Below are 15,691 nucleotides of genomic sequence, written 5' to 3'. Positions count from 1 at the left end.
AAAATGCAATTTTGGTGACAAGTTTTGGTGGAAAAATTCATCTGAGTGATGACCAAACCTAGTATTTGCTAAAAGAAAGAGATCGTATTTTCAAAACTGAATAAAGTACACTGGCTCTATTTTCTACAAGCCAACTTAACTAAAGGCCTAAGAAGCTTATTGTATTTGGCGAGGACTGAGGGTGGGGATATACTTTTACAACAAAATCCTTGAGTCCAAGGTTTGTTTATTCCCATACTTCTGAGTAAGTATGTATGTACTTGTGTGAATGTGTATAACACAAATGTATAAATAGTGATTTCTTTGTAGAAACTCCTTAATTGATGTCCAATTTTTTAAAAAATTTATTTTGTTGGCGGTTGGGTGAGTGAATAGAGCATAGGGAAGTGAGAGGCAGAAAGTTTTCTCCCAGTGAGCTGAAACTGAATCTTTTGGTTTAGAACTGGGAATTGGGATAAGAAAGATAACTCCTTTCCTTTCTTTCTTTTTAAAAATACATTTAGGAGTTCCCACTGAGGCACAATGGGATCGGCAGCATCTTGGGAGTGCTGGGACACAGGTTTGATTCCCAGCCTGGCACAGTAGGTTAAGGATCTGGCTTTGCTGCACCTGGGTTGCAACTGCAGTTCAGGTCTGATCCCTAGCCTGGGAACTCCATATGCCAAGGGATGGGGCAAAGAAAATTAGCTTTAGTAGTTATCACTATGTGGGATTACAACAGGTAGCTTTCATTTATTTTTCCCAGATAAGGTTACTAAAAACCTTATAGTGTTATAGGGTTGTGGAAAGGATTAAATAAGATACTATGGGAAGCTTTTACCATACAGTAACAACTCAAATTACTGTTAGTTTTCTTCAAATGTTAGGTTATTTCAAAGAGCATCTCTGAACTCATTTCCATGTGTTCCCATCATTTAAGTAGTTTTTGGGTGTGCACACTGTGACAGGAGCCAAGTGAGGGCCGGGTGAGGTGATCACACAGGAACACTCACCTTGCTCTTCTTACTGCTGGACATTTTGTTCTTGATGTAGCTGAATGTACGGCTGACTTTTGTTCCACTTTTCCATTCAAAATCTTTCTTGGAGGGGCTTGGTGGCAGGAAAGTGAAGTTCTCTTCTGTTATACTAAATAGAAAAAAGAAGAGTTTTTAAAAAGATTATAGAAGTTAATTTTTAAAAATTAAAACATCCTACATATAATTCTTCGTAGTCATCATTGCCATGTATTATTTGGGCTACAAGTTACAGCCATCTTATAAACTCACAGCCAAATGGGAAATGGAATAAGAGGTGAACAGAGGCTGCTGAATGGTTTTCTATAGTCATTTCTGAGAACACAGCATATACCACAATGCCCTTGTTCTGCTGCCAAAACTTGGCTAAGTTTTCCTATTCAGTTATTACTGTTTTACTAACAGGCTTTCAGTGATCTGGTGTTAAATAGAGTTATCAATTACTTAATTATTTTATCTGAAATATCTGAAAATAGTACTCAATTTATAAACTTCTTTGTATTAAATAGGTGTTTAAAAAGAAACCCACATATATGATGCAGACCAAGGAATTTTTATGGCTGAATGCACAGCTAAGTTCCCTAACAGCTGAGACGTCATATCTCTTTTTTAATCTTCTGGCACATTGAACAATCAATGTATGAATTCAGATACATACAATTATAGGAGGGAATACACTGAATGGCAGGCAGAATTGATGTTGAATGTAGAAAGATTCATTCTAGGAGTTGCAGGTAGATCCAGATGTACTAACTTATTTGTTTATAACACCTGTATTCTACATTTATTCATGACGGCTGTGTCTGGACCCTAGGAAATTACAATGGTTGATTTCTCAAAGAATGTTGGGCCCCATGGACTTCCCGTGTGGCTCACAACAAGAATGTTGGGCCCTTGTATACATAATCACTTGTATACGAGTATGTATAATTGTATACATAACCTATTATATATAAATCTATTCATACTACTTTTCCTAGGTGTTCTAGAACAGTTATGTTAGAACTTTGCCATAGACAAGTTGTGAAGTCGTGTCTGCCTCAAGGACAAACAGAAACACAAGGATCCCGTTCAGTAGCTAAAGTCTATTTATATATAAAATATTATTTACAATATAGAGCAGTCTGTAACTAGGACAAAGGGGAAATGGTGTGAAAATCACTGCTCTAGGAAGAACAAAGAAAACATGGCAGAAGTGCAAAGACCATTCCAATTGAGAGAGTTCTGGATCACTGGGTCACAATCAATGCCTCTGAGAAAAGGAAACTTAAAAAACAATGCAGGGCAAGAATCAGAACCCCAATTATGCTTAAATTAGAATATTTAATCTCATAAGCCTAAAAAGAGGAATATAAAAGTAAACAATGAGTCAAAATAGCGATCTTTTGCCTGCTGTTAAGTAAAGAACCAATTTACTTACTTGGACGGAGGTTTGTACTGTACCAATGTACACAGAGGGAAATAGTTTTAAAGCTTAAAATGGCAAAGAAGGTAAGTAATACCTTATGAAAACAACGCACACATTATGCAACAAAATGTTCTTAGACATGGGAATTAAAATTCCCATAAGCAAAGCATTCAAAGTTGATAAATATAAGTCAATCAACTTATTATGTGTAAATGCTATAAGACATTTTGGATTTTCTTTACTATCTTGGGAAAAGGAGTTATTAAATCAAAGGTATAATACCTCTCGGTCAGATTAGCACTGGTGTTGTGGAAGGGTCGTGAATCTAGAAAACAAAAATAGCAGAAAAAAAAGTTACAACAAAAGTAATGTTTACCTGGATAACAGATAAAATGTTTTTATAATCACACAGATAAAGCAAAAATAGCCTCTGAAAGCCAGTGTGGGATGCCTTGTCCTCCTGAGGGTTAGAAGGGGGAAAAATGATAAATGAAACCCTCAAATTAGAACTGGAAATTGGCAGCAATAGGGAGTGAATTTCTCATGGGAAAAAAAAATTTAAATACAGGTTTCAAGAACTGAACAGACCCCAAATCACCTTTTAAGAAACTGCTCAAATACATATTTAATTCCTGCTCAGTGTTCAGGGACCATCTGCCTGAGATGATGTGAGAGGAGGAATATAAATTATATATATGTGTGTGTGTATATACACACACACACATATATATACACACTTTTTTTTTTTTTTTTTTTTTGCTTTTTAGGTCTGCAGGTGCAGCCTATGGAAGTTCCCAGGCTAGGGGGTGAATTGGAGCTTCAGCTGCTGGTCTACTCCATAGCCACAGCAACACAGGATCTGAGCCAAGTCTGCAACCTACAACACAGCTCACAGCAACACCAGATCCTTAACCCACTGAGTGAGGCCAGGCATCGAACCCTTGTCCTCTTGGATGCTAGTCAGGTTTGTTACTACGGGAACTCCTGCTTTCAATTATATCTGTACTAAAAATCTAGCTAATGTACGTTTGGTATTTTCTTGAGCATTCCTGGAAATGGATTAGTGAACAGAAAAGAGCATCAAACCTAGCTTATAAAGTCTAGGCCCTGTCACTAACTTGAGGTGAGAGCTCTGGATTTCATTTCCTCATCTACGAAATAAGGAAGATAAAAACAGATGCTAAGGTCCCTTCTATGCTGACACTGACCAAATGAGTAGGGCAGATAGATTTTTCCTTCTTCCATAACTATCAGACCATAAACTGAAGTGGGTCATTAAATCTAAGGCTAAGTCAGGTAGGGCAATAAGCATAACAAATAGAAGAAACACTACCATTATTTTATTTAGGACGTGTTAATCAAGTTTGAGCTACTTTAGGACTTAGATGAGAGAAAGGCTGTAATCATACAATGATTACGTGGTTTCCAAATTTTAGAAGATCAGGTATAGCCACACTTACTGTGTATGATTCCAGAGAAACAAAGGTTGCTCTGTATAACTACTGTTATAATGTGGATAAAACACATCCTTTCTCCTTGAGGTTGGTTTCAAGGATCCCTGAGATTACTATGAGTAAAACCTGGATAGAGATCTGAAAATGTTCCACTACTAGATTACCAACATCTGAAACTCCTAAAATTCTCAAATTGTTCAAGATTCTAAGTAGAAATGCAAAGCTGTAGTTATAACTAACATATAGCCAAGAGGTGGAAATAATGCATGAGAAATTTAAAAATGAATTCTAAGTCCTTAACATATTTCTTTCTATAATTTTTCCTTTTACCAATTTGCAGGTCTTCTATTTCACTTATAATCCATGATAACAATAGCCAGAAGAGAGAAAGATGTAGAGTAAGATCTGGCATCTATCTTCCAGTTCTATATGGTCTAGATGTGAAATCATCAGCATTTAAACTTCAGAATGCCTTAATTTATTTTAACAAAAATCAAGAGTGTGGTTTACGTCAGTGGCTTTAAAACTTTTTCCACCCAAGGAGCTTGAATGATACAAGCAACATTAAATTCTCTCAGAATTCTGTTGTACACTAAAAATCAATTATTTCACTAGTAATAGGAACAAAGTAAAAATAAAACTCATAAAGAAAACACCACCCAGCAGAGAGCCTGGCCAAGAATAAACTCCCAGTAAGTTTCTGTCAAATAAATTAAAAACTTAAGAAATTTGTGATTTGAGAAAAGGGAGAATCTATGACTCCTATAAGGATTTCCAACATTTCTGCTGTTGAAAGAAATTTTAATTCATCTATTAGGACCTCTCAGATGTGGTTCTGAAAACAATATTAACCCACCAATGTTTCTAAAATCAATGCCTCTGAAACTTCTAGTGCCATTAAGTTTTCAGAGCATCTAAGAATATGATATAACTGATGTTACTTCCATGATATAATTATAGACAAAAACAAGGAAATCTGTCATTGATGTCACTCTGCGAAATATTATTGCAAGTAAATAGCCTATTTCAATTAGACCATTTCTTAAAGGCATGAAGTAACCCGCAGGTCCAATACAGTAACATTCTAGGACTGGAACTTTGGATGGACACAGTATTTTTAATAAAAAGTGTGCTCTATGGAACACCAGTCTCATGAAATGCTATACATCGTCATGCATGTATTGTTAATAAAAAATTTGTGAGACACAGCATATTGAACACTGCCTTGGGAACTCACTAGCCTTTCAAACCTGTTTAAATCAGAGTTTCCTAAATTTGTATGGCCAAGAACCAACACTTTCATTTTTTTTTCCCCCTCCCCAATTCCCCAACAATTTGCACTCAAAAATACTATTTGAAGAATGTAGGCTATCGGATTCAAAGGCTTCTTCAAGTTTCTATACTTTTTTGATTCCATCATGTTGGATTAACTGAGTAATCAGTGCCATCATAATTTTATATTATTATTTTTAGGCAAGAAATAGATTAAAATAGGACGCTTGTGAGAGATGCAAGAGGCCAGGCACAGAAGCTCTCCATAATTTTACATTATTGATGGAAGAACTACTACTAGGACTTTTGTTTTATTTGCCATACTGACTTGACTATTTCTCAGCATATTACAAATATTTTGAGAGATAAACACCCTTGAAGATTTCTGAACACTCAGTTGATGGATTTTTGCAATTTCCTTCCTATTACAACTGGTATAAAGTGATACCAAACACCTTTAATTTTAATTTTTTGTTTTCCTAAGGTCACACGTGTGGCATATGGGAGTTCCTGGGCTAGGGGACGAATCAGAGCTACAGCTGCGAGCCTATGCTACAGCCATGGCAACAGCAGATCCAAGCTGTATCTATGACCTACACCACAGACTGTGGGCAACACCAGATACTTAACCCACTGAGCGAGGCCAGGGATCGAAACTGCATCCTCATGGATACTAGTTGGGTCTGTAACCCACTAAGCCACAATGGGAAATCCGAAAAAAGTTTAACATTAGTTTTTAAATACCACAGATAGACATTTAGATATTTGACCCATGAGACAAAAAGGGAAACGATGAAAATTAAATTTACATGATCAAATGGAAAGTTTCCTGAAAGTGGTACCCAGCATTATGAAAAGTACAAGGTGGGGTGGGAACCTCTTGTGCCTTTGAAGGAATCTGTTCTCGGACGATGTCTCGGGCCCTGGAATCAGGCCACTGGATCAGTCAGCACTGGTAGTATCCAGAAGACAAAAACTGTTATATCCCAATTAATTTTCTAAGCCAAGCATGAAGACAAATGATTTAGAAATGATGGCATGCAAGGGGATAAACATTTCCAAACAACTTCTTAGTACCAAGCCTATAGCATTTCAGCGCTGGTCAGACCCTGGAGAACAGCAATTGGACCCCAAAGTTGCTTACTTACTATGCAACTCCTCCTCCTCATCACTGGAATAAGAAGAGCCAAGAGAAAAGAGAGTTTTAGATTTAAGGAGGAGTGGAGAGATGCTGACGGAGAAGGAGATCTGCCTTGCTGGCTGCATCTGCTGCTGGGCTGAGGAGTGGGTTGACAGAAGACATTAGAGCATGCAGATTATACCAGAACAGAGAGAAAGGCACCTCAAACATGGTGCTTCAAATAATGTCACTGGCTTGAATGGTTCCAGAAAAGGATGTCTAGGTGGACAATGTAATGTCTGCACATTTTCATCTTTATTTCTGAATACACAGAACTCTAAGGCAGTTTAAGAAAAATTCATCCAACAAGTACTTGTTAGATTATGAAAATAAGAAGTACATTACTTTTCATAGTCATCATTTACAGCTATTTTTTCCCCCTCCTTCAAAGTGAAGGAAGTGCCTGGAATGAGGTTCCTTGAGATTTTGTATTTGGTTCTCTTTCTGCTCACCCCAAAGCTCCTTATTCACTGTCATCTGTTCAAATATAATCTGTGTGTGATATGCTGGTGACTTAGGACTTTCTATTTCAAGCCAGGACTCTCCTTTGAGTTCCAGCCTCATTCATCTCACTGCTCACCAGTGGGTGGATAACCCACAGCAGCGCAAACTGAATCAGTACGTAAGTCAACTTACCCCTTCCTCCCGACCTGTTCCTTCTTCTTTATTCCTTTGTTTGCTAACCTCTTACTAGTTACCCCAAACAGAAGTCTGGGCACCATTCTTGAATCCTTCTATCATATTCCCCTCAGTCCTTTGATACTGTCTTCTAGAATTCTCTGAATCTGTTCTCATTTGAATACTGCAGTAGCATTCTATTGATCTATCAGTCTCCTCCCCAGTACTTTCTGCAGTGTGGTCTCTATGTGTCTGAATCAACTAATCAATTCAATCAACTTAAATTGCTCTGTTTTCCTCAGATAAGAAGCCCAAATTCCTCAGCCTGGCTTTTCCCATATTAATCCACCTAGCAAATTCCTAATGTTCTTTTGGTCTCAACTTTGATATCACTTTTCCTCTGTAAACCTTCACTGATCCCTCAAGTCTGAGGCTCCTAAATACCCAATGTTTCAGTTGTTGCATTTATCATCTTTTATTACATGCAATTGTTCTCACGTCTGCTGGCTTAAGTGTGGTGAGAAAAGGAACCAGATCTGTAAGCTTATGCCTCTCCTACGACTGTGTAGCCTGGCTCCTGGCAACAGTTGGTATTCAAATAGTTATTGAATAAATAAATAAATTTATAAATGAACTTCTTTCTGGAAGTTCAATATCCTAAATAAAATGAAAAAAAAACAAAAACAAAAACAAACAAAAACCCTGTCCTTACAAAAGCCACTCCCAGATAAATGCTAAATGATGTCAGACTGCTAGGTACGGCCACTGCATATAACAGAGATCAAATAACTCCTGGCACAAATTCACATGCACTAGCTTTTTAGGCAGCAACAGTCTCGGACAAAAGTTTAATATGTGTTTTGAAGTATTTCCAAATGAGAAGCCAATTTAGGAAATGAAAATGAGCTCTCTTTTTACACAAAATTTAAGAGTATTCCCTCCTTTTGTCACACAATCATGGATCATAAAGGAAAACCTACTTGTATGATAAGGAGTATCTTCAACACATATGGAAAGAATATGTTGTTAACACAGTGATTCAATTTTATAATGTGCTCAAATTTAATGAATATGCATATATTCAGCCCTGAAATTTAATCTAAAGACAATATAAAAAGTCTATTTGCCTGACCGAATTTTTGACAAATTTGTCAAACTGTATCTTCTCCAAATAGGGTTACTCTAAGAAAATGTGTCCGAATAAAGTCTCATCTCACTGTCCAGTTAGAAAGAGAAACTGAGCACAGTAAGTAGGGATAATATACTGTCATTAGCATCAATGCCTATCTTTCCAGAGGCCTGCTCTGATCTTTGGTCACATGGATCATTTAGCTTGGTAAATTTGGTGCATTTTATATCCATCAATGCCATATTTTGGGTCTTAGGACTCACTAAGCTTTCAAAGTCTAATGAAAGCTATACAACTACAGGTTAGCGTTCCCATCGAAGCATGCATAAGGAACTTGGCCAATTCTCACACCATGAGCGAAGGTCTAAGATAATTCCAAGGACAAGTGCCATCTCTGAACATGGTTCTTTGTGATAAAAAAAAAACCACGCAAAATGAAGAGCAAAATGAAATCTCATATTAAGAAGCTCTTGAGGTTAAGATATCTAATTGGTACCATTCTCCATTTATCATTACTGTCACTAATTTCTTTAGCAGGGATACAGTCACTCAAATAGTTTTCTCTATTGCTTATAAGCATCTTCTGGGTGCAGGCAGTGAAAAGTTTAAAAATATAGTCTTAAGAGACTGTAATAAGTGAATTATTCTGTATATGCAAGAATGAAGTTTATTCTTAAGTTCTACCAAGAAACCATCTAAGTCTCCTGGCAAATTGGGAGTCTCCACTCAACCCTATGCTGTAAACACAGTTCCTGGAGCAGTTTCCCTGAGGGCAGACCTGCTGGGCATTTTCCCACATTGACAGGCAGCCTGAGCGCTGTTCTGATTTTCGAAAAAGATGAGTCGGCAAGATGCCTCTGTCAAGCTCCCACCACTAAGACAGCAAATGGAAGACATGAGATAGGACAGCTTTCCCGCCTGTTATGGTTTCTAAAAAAGCTGCTGTCACCCGTCTATTTTCCACCCCAGAAAACGACGCAGAAATAATATAGTCACTACTTTAACCCAGTACTTTCCTCTACATCAATGGATTTTTTTTTTTGTCTTTTTGCTATTTCTTGGGCCGCTCCTGCGGCATATTGGAGGTTCCCAGCCTAGGAGTCTAATCAGGGCTGTAGCTGCCAGCCTACGCCAGAGCCACAGCAACTCGGGACCCAAGCCGCGTCTGCAACCTACATCACAGCTCACAGCAACGCTGGATCCTTAACCCACTGAGCAAGGGCAGGGACCGAACCTGCAAGCTCATGGTTCCTAGTTGGATTCGTTAACCACTGCGCCACGACGGGAACTCCGAATTTTTGAAACAGATTCCAGTTTAGTAATAATGCTGAGTTTTTCTAATCTACCCAATGACCCAACAACAAGACATTCCAGACAACAGCTCAGTGGACACACATTTTCAGAAATCTTCAGATGTTAACAGCTGTAAAAGACTGTGGTAAAAGCAGCTCATTTCTTTAAATAAAGAAGCTAGAATACAAGTAAAAGCTGGAGTAGTGAGGAAGGGCTGATTTTAGGAAGTATTTCATTCCTAGACAAGCCTGCTCATAAGACACAGCCACTTAAAGACAACAAGGGACAAATGTTCTAGTTTTTCGACATTGCTTAAAACTCTGGTCAGAGAAAAAGGGACCCTGGCACTGTCTGGACACTGTGAACTCACTTTATAACAATAACAAGTGCTTACTATAAAAAGCCAGAAAATATGCTAATGTGAATTTTAACTCTGTTTAATAGTTCAAGGACCCAAGGTCACTAAGTGTGCTTACAATAATACAGTAATTAAAATATCTTAAGTGTACCACACACTTCAGGCTTGAAAACAGCTGGGTAGGTTTTCATTATGAAACTTTCAGCAAGGAAGACCATAACCAAAGATGAATCATGTGGAGTGTTTAAGCGATCTGAAATTGAAGATTTGCATCTGTGGCAAATCAAGAACCATCTAGTTATCCTGAGGCTTAAAGGCATAGCACAAGGACAGAAGTTTCTGGTTTAGCCAAAATTTTTATATCTCCAAAAAAATGTATGTTTCTAGAGCAGAATTTTAAAAATACAGCTAGGAAAATTAATTTAATTGTATATGGGGAGGAATAAGGAGAAATAGTGTCATTAAAGTTGATTAGCCCTCCAATTATAGTATATACATAATATGTACATTATAAATCAGGATGAGGATACTCCACTTTGAGGAAAAGGATTAAACTCTTGCTTCAAGCTCCACTCTTCACAGCAGTCAGCTACCTACCTCAGGCCCCTCAATGAACTGAGCCTCAAGTTGCCAGCAACAAGAAGAGCCTGATGTACCTGAGCCTCTGGCACTTGAGGACAGTTTCCTGGGGGATTAGCTGCATCATTTGCAGTGTTTGCCTAGCAACTGAGGGCACAGACAAAAACCACCTTGCTTTTTGGACGAAAAATAATGAAGTGTTTCAGCCACAAGGCAAGAGAATATCATCACGAATTAGAGGAAACAGATCTCCCTCTCTCCAGGCCCCATCTGGCTGGTACTGGGTGGCTGCTATAGGAGCAGGCCCCCCACCAGGCAATCACAACACTTGCCCGCTGTGGAACAGGGGATGCAGAGCTCAAATGCCTCACTGCCCAGTGCTTTCTTGTCTGTCTTTGGTTATCGAGCTCTCCTACTTCAAGTTCAAAGCCATTATAAACTATTTTTTACAATAACTGTCATTTTATACCAGCAAAATCACTAAGCCAAAGCCAAATCAAAACCAACCAAACCAAAACCCAAACAAAACCAGGAACAACTATTTCAGTCACGATGCTGTGAGGCTGTACCTTTTATCTCTGAGAATAAGTCATTAGGCACCTTTAGTCAAACAGGCCAGATTTGTATTTGAAGTACTATAGTCACATGAAAACAAGGACAAAGAGACTTATCCATTACATCTTAACTCCACTGTGGAAATGAAAAAGAGTTAAGTCATGAATGGAGACAGAACATCCTATTAATGCAGGGCAGCAGCCACTTATGCCTTCAACTCTCCTAAAATGAGCTTTATATTAGGGGACACTGAAGACACAGTAGAATCACCAGGAGAATTTATGCCTTTGCTTCAGCCTTCTGAATACATGATTTTTCAGCAAAGACCCCTCTTTGATGAGAATTTAAATCTTTGTATCAAGATCCCACTCTGCAACTATGCATGAAAGTCTGTTTTAAAAATAAAACAAAAAAAGTGGGGTTTCCCAAAGAAACCTTTCTGTTGGAGACATCTGGATTCAATTCAAATACGTTTTTGAGCATCTTTAATTTGCAAACATTCTGTTTCTATGGATGCCAGATGTCTCTACGTAACTTTCATAGTCCATGGATCCTGAATCTGCATATGGCTCTATTAATCATTTTCAGATATAATCCTCTTGGCATTTGCTTAACTAAAAATGTATCAGTCTTTCTTTGTTCTTCGTGAGCTTGACATTTTTGAAGAGCTCAAGAAACTAGTACTGGATAAAATTTGGATAATTGAACTGTAGGAGGAGTTCCCTTGTGGTGCAGTGGGTAAGGATCCAGTGTTGTCACGGCAGTGGCTTGGGATAATGCTGTGGCAAGGCTTTGATCCCTGGCCCAGGAACTTCCATAAACCATGGGCATGGCGAAAAACAAACAAACAAACAAAACAAAAAACTGTACTGTGGAAATTTAAGAAAATATCTTTGAGATATAAGAACATTATGTGTGTAACTTACTCTCGTGTTTCAGAAAAATCTTTAAAGAAAGTGATAAAGAGAAGAAGAGAGATGGATAAAACAAATGTTGAGATAACATTTGGAGGCTCCAGGTGAAGAGTACATGGTAATTCTTTGTACTGTTTTGCAAGTTATTTTTAAAATCAAATTATTTCAAAATAAAAAGTTAAAAAAAATTTGTCAGGTTTAAGCCCAAGAATACAAAGAATTCTATGTGTTAAGGAGCTTGTTACATAGTAAAAGGAGGAAGATCCCCAAACTGAACTCTAGGTCACCTTTTCTGTAAATGATGAGCCATTCATTAGAGGAAGAGGCAGGCAAATTCTGTAAAGTAACATCACAGTGTCTTAAAGTGAAAACAAAATGTTTAAAATATATTTAATTTAAAAAGTAATATACTCACTGTCAAATCCAGAATGGCTGATTGTCATTAATGAGATGGATTTTGTCAATGGAGAAGAAATGGCTGATGTACAGTAATTAAATCCCTGTTGTTTAGATCTGTGACACGTCTGCGAAGGAAAAAAAAGTAAACAGGTTCTGAGCACATGCACTCATATTTCTAGAGAAGCACAAAACTTTACATTCCGACTCAACCAAGGGGAATAAGGCAGTGCACAAGAGGAATAAGAGCACAGGCTTTGGAGTTAGACAGACTTGGAATCAAGTCTCCCCTGTCACAAAACAGCTGCTCAACTTCAGAGAAGTTACCTTTCATCAGCCTTAGTCTTATCTTTAAAATAGGGATAGAGAATCCTTCCTTTATCACAGTTTTGTATCCTTTACAATGCCTACTACTGTTTCAAGCTTCCTAAGTGCTTAATAAACATCTATGAATGCATAATCAGATAGAAATAATTTCACTGGAAATATCAAACTACATACAGTTCTTGCTCTTTGAAAATCTGAGTATCACTCAGAGAGATATGATACCTTACCAGTAATATAAGCCTGAATTTAAAGAGTTGGACACAGGGATGCAAATAGCAAGTGTTTTAAGATAACAAGCAAAGTAGCTGTGCATATGGGCAGATGCCAAAATTACTTTCATTTCCTCTTCTAAAATTAGACTGCTGCTACATGAACATGAGGGCCACTGAAATTTGACAATTTAACACCCTCGGTAAGTTCACAGCCATTTGAAGGCTATGTATATAATCCAACCCACTGCAGAAGTTCCTACAACAAAATTCTTGACAGTTGAACTAGTGTTTACTATCACCTTTCTTTCTTTCTATCTATCTATCTATCTATCTATCTATCTACCTACCTACCTACCTACCTACCTACGTCTTTCTGTCTGTCTGTGTTTTTAGGGCTGCACCTGCAGCATATGGAGGTTCCCAGGCTAGGGGTCAAATCAGAGCTGCAGCTGCAGGCCTATACCACAGCTGCAGCAACACAGGATCCGAGCTGCGTCTGCAACCTACACCCCAGCTCATGGCCAACACCAGATCCTTAACCCACTGAGCAAGGCCAGGGATTAAACCCGAATCCTCATGGATCCCAGCCGGGTTTGTTACCCTTGAGCCATGACGTAACTCCCTACTATCACACTTCTGGTGATGATGGGATTTCTCTCCTTTTGTTTTGAGAGGCCATTCTAATTATTAACTAACTTTTTATATATGCTGAAAGGGAAGCAATGAAAATCCATGACTTGCATGAACTGACTCAACTCCGCCAAAGACTACTGATTATTTAGAGGTTGTTCCATAGGTAACCATGGAGTCTGAGGCAAACAGTTGCTATGTTTCAAATATAACTGTGAGATCTGAAAAATGACATCAGTGAAAGGCAAGGACCTTCAACAGGAAGTTGATGCAGGCGACTTGTGCAGATCAGACACAAGCAGCGAATATCCCTCTGAGGCTGCATACAGATGGAAAACTACAGGTAAGCAGAGCCCCCAGCAGGCTAAGCACACAAGGCACGACAGTGTCAACAACTTCATCTGGACAGACTCCATCAGAAAGGCCATTAGACATTTACTAAAAGACAGGGTCACCACTCAGATTCCTAGGAACATCAGTTTAGGAAAAGGTTATCACATAAACAATATTAAGAAAGTTAAAATATTCTTGTTTCCTCACTAAAACGCATCTACTTCAAAGACATGGAAAGAAACAGTGAGGTTAACAGCCTGCAATTCTGAGTTTAATATTATTCAGCTAATAGCCCATTATGAGGCTTTAGGCAAGTCACTTAAATGGGCTTGAAGTTCTCACATATAAAGGTTTAAGCAGAAGTGGAAGGGGTATATTGGTTCTAAGTCTTTGATTCTATTCACAAACACACAATTTTTGGTACTTTACCTGATCTTACAAATGATTACTAAAGGATTCTATACACATAAAATACAATGTATTTTTCAGACTTTCCACTTATCAGAAATAGTAGTAGTCACTGAAATACTGTTTTCTAATTTTTTCCTCCCTTTTCCCGTTACCATTAGGCTGAATAAATCTAAACTATTTACTTCAATAAATATATTCTCCAAATTCTTGTTACTTTTCCTAACCTTTTCTAAAGTATCAAGCCAAGAAGCCATGGTGGGGAAGGGAGGAAGCAAAAGACGATAAAATTTCTTTAGACCTTCAAATTAATTTTCCTTAGGCCTAAATTCTCTTAGGCCTTCACATATGCATAAATAATACATTCATTACTAAGGTAATCCTCAAGTGCCAAATTTATATTTGGTCATATCATCGCTATGGAGCAGGATGTAGTAAAAAATTAAATTTCTACACAAAACCAGTCACTGATTCCAAGAATAAGTTGTTTAAAATTTTTGTTTAATTTGAAATGTTTCATTATATTTCTACCTAAAATGCTAGTCACCTATTCAGAGACAGGGATTTAACTTTTTTGTTTATTTAGAAATGTTTCATTTGAATGTGCATCCCAGAATCCTCTCAGAAGTTAATCCAAAGTCTCCTTGGCCCAAGAGGAGGAAAAAGCACTGGGAGTGGGGTAAGTTGCTAGAAAAACACACAACTCCAATTCTCAACTCAAAAACTCCCTGCGGAACTGTCAAAGTGGTAAGTGATAATGAACAGCCTGAAAAGATGAAAACTAAGAAGTCACTTGGTTTGGCTGACAAGGAAGCCCAAGACCTTCAAGACAGGTGTTTCAAGAGCATGACAGAAGAGTGGTTAAGAGTACATGAGGGAGTTCCTGTCGTGGCCCAGTGGTTAATGAATCCAACTAGGAACCATGAGGTTGCAGGTTAGATCCCTGGCCTTGCTCACTGGTTTAAGGATCTGGCATTGCTGTGAGCTGTGGTGTAGGTTGCAGAGGCGGCTCAGATCCCGAGTTGCTGTGGCTCTGTTGTGGGCTGGCAGCAACAGCTCTGATTTGACCCCTAGCCTGGGAACCTCCATATGCTGCAAGTGCAGCCCTAGAAAAGGCAAAAAAAAAAAAAAAGAGTACATTAGGTGGAGAAAGAGAAGGTGGGGAGTGTAGATCTGTCTCAAGAATTTGGGCAGTGATAGGAAGCAGAGAGAATACATAGTTGTTGCCTACACAATGCAACAATGAGACAAAGAATGTGAATTTTTTTTCTCCCAAGAAGGAGAAACTTGGACTATGTTTTTGAGAATTGGGAAGTTTTCTAATGGTGTGTAAATGGTTGAAGACTTCAGAGAAGACAAAACTCAATTTAACATCCTGGGTACTTTCCTAATTTAAGTAAGTTTGCTTTTCTGGAAAATCTATGCAGATTAGTAACTTTCTTTGGTTAGCATTAAAGAGCTAAAATACTGCCATGTTCTACACTGAGTACATTATAGCATGGATAAGGAATCATAGACTACTAGCCTTATACTAACATAAGTCTTGCTTTCATATTAACAGTGAGTCTTGCCTTCTTTGTTCCTTATATGAGGATGTATTTATGGAAATAAA

General features: G+C 38.0%; 1 protein-coding gene across 13 annotated transcripts in view; it reads right to left on the bottom strand.

Moving 5' to 3' along the window:
• Positions 1–15,691, bottom strand: part of AKAP13 (A-kinase anchoring protein 13) — a 326,734-nt gene that overhangs the window by 55,458 nt on the left and 255,585 nt on the right. For all 13 annotated transcript variants that reach the window (XM_047797871.1, XM_047797877.1, XM_047797876.1 and 10 more), the window contains 3 exons: positions 12,189–12,297; positions 2,704–2,746; positions 993–1,125 (listed from right to left, as the gene is read on the bottom strand). In XM_047797871.1, the coding sequence (XP_047653827.1) occupies positions 993–1,125; positions 2,704–2,746; positions 12,189–12,297 (285 nt within the window). The remainder of the gene's footprint in view (positions 1–992; positions 1,126–2,703; positions 2,747–12,188; positions 12,298–15,691) is intronic.

This window comes from Phacochoerus africanus, chromosome 9 (genome assembly GCF_016906955.1).
Source record: "Phacochoerus africanus isolate WHEZ1 chromosome 9, ROS_Pafr_v1, whole genome shotgun sequence".
NCBI classification, from domain to species: Eukaryota; Metazoa; Chordata; class Mammalia; order Artiodactyla; family Suidae; genus Phacochoerus; species Phacochoerus africanus.
This window is presented reverse-complemented; position numbering and strand designations above follow the sequence as displayed.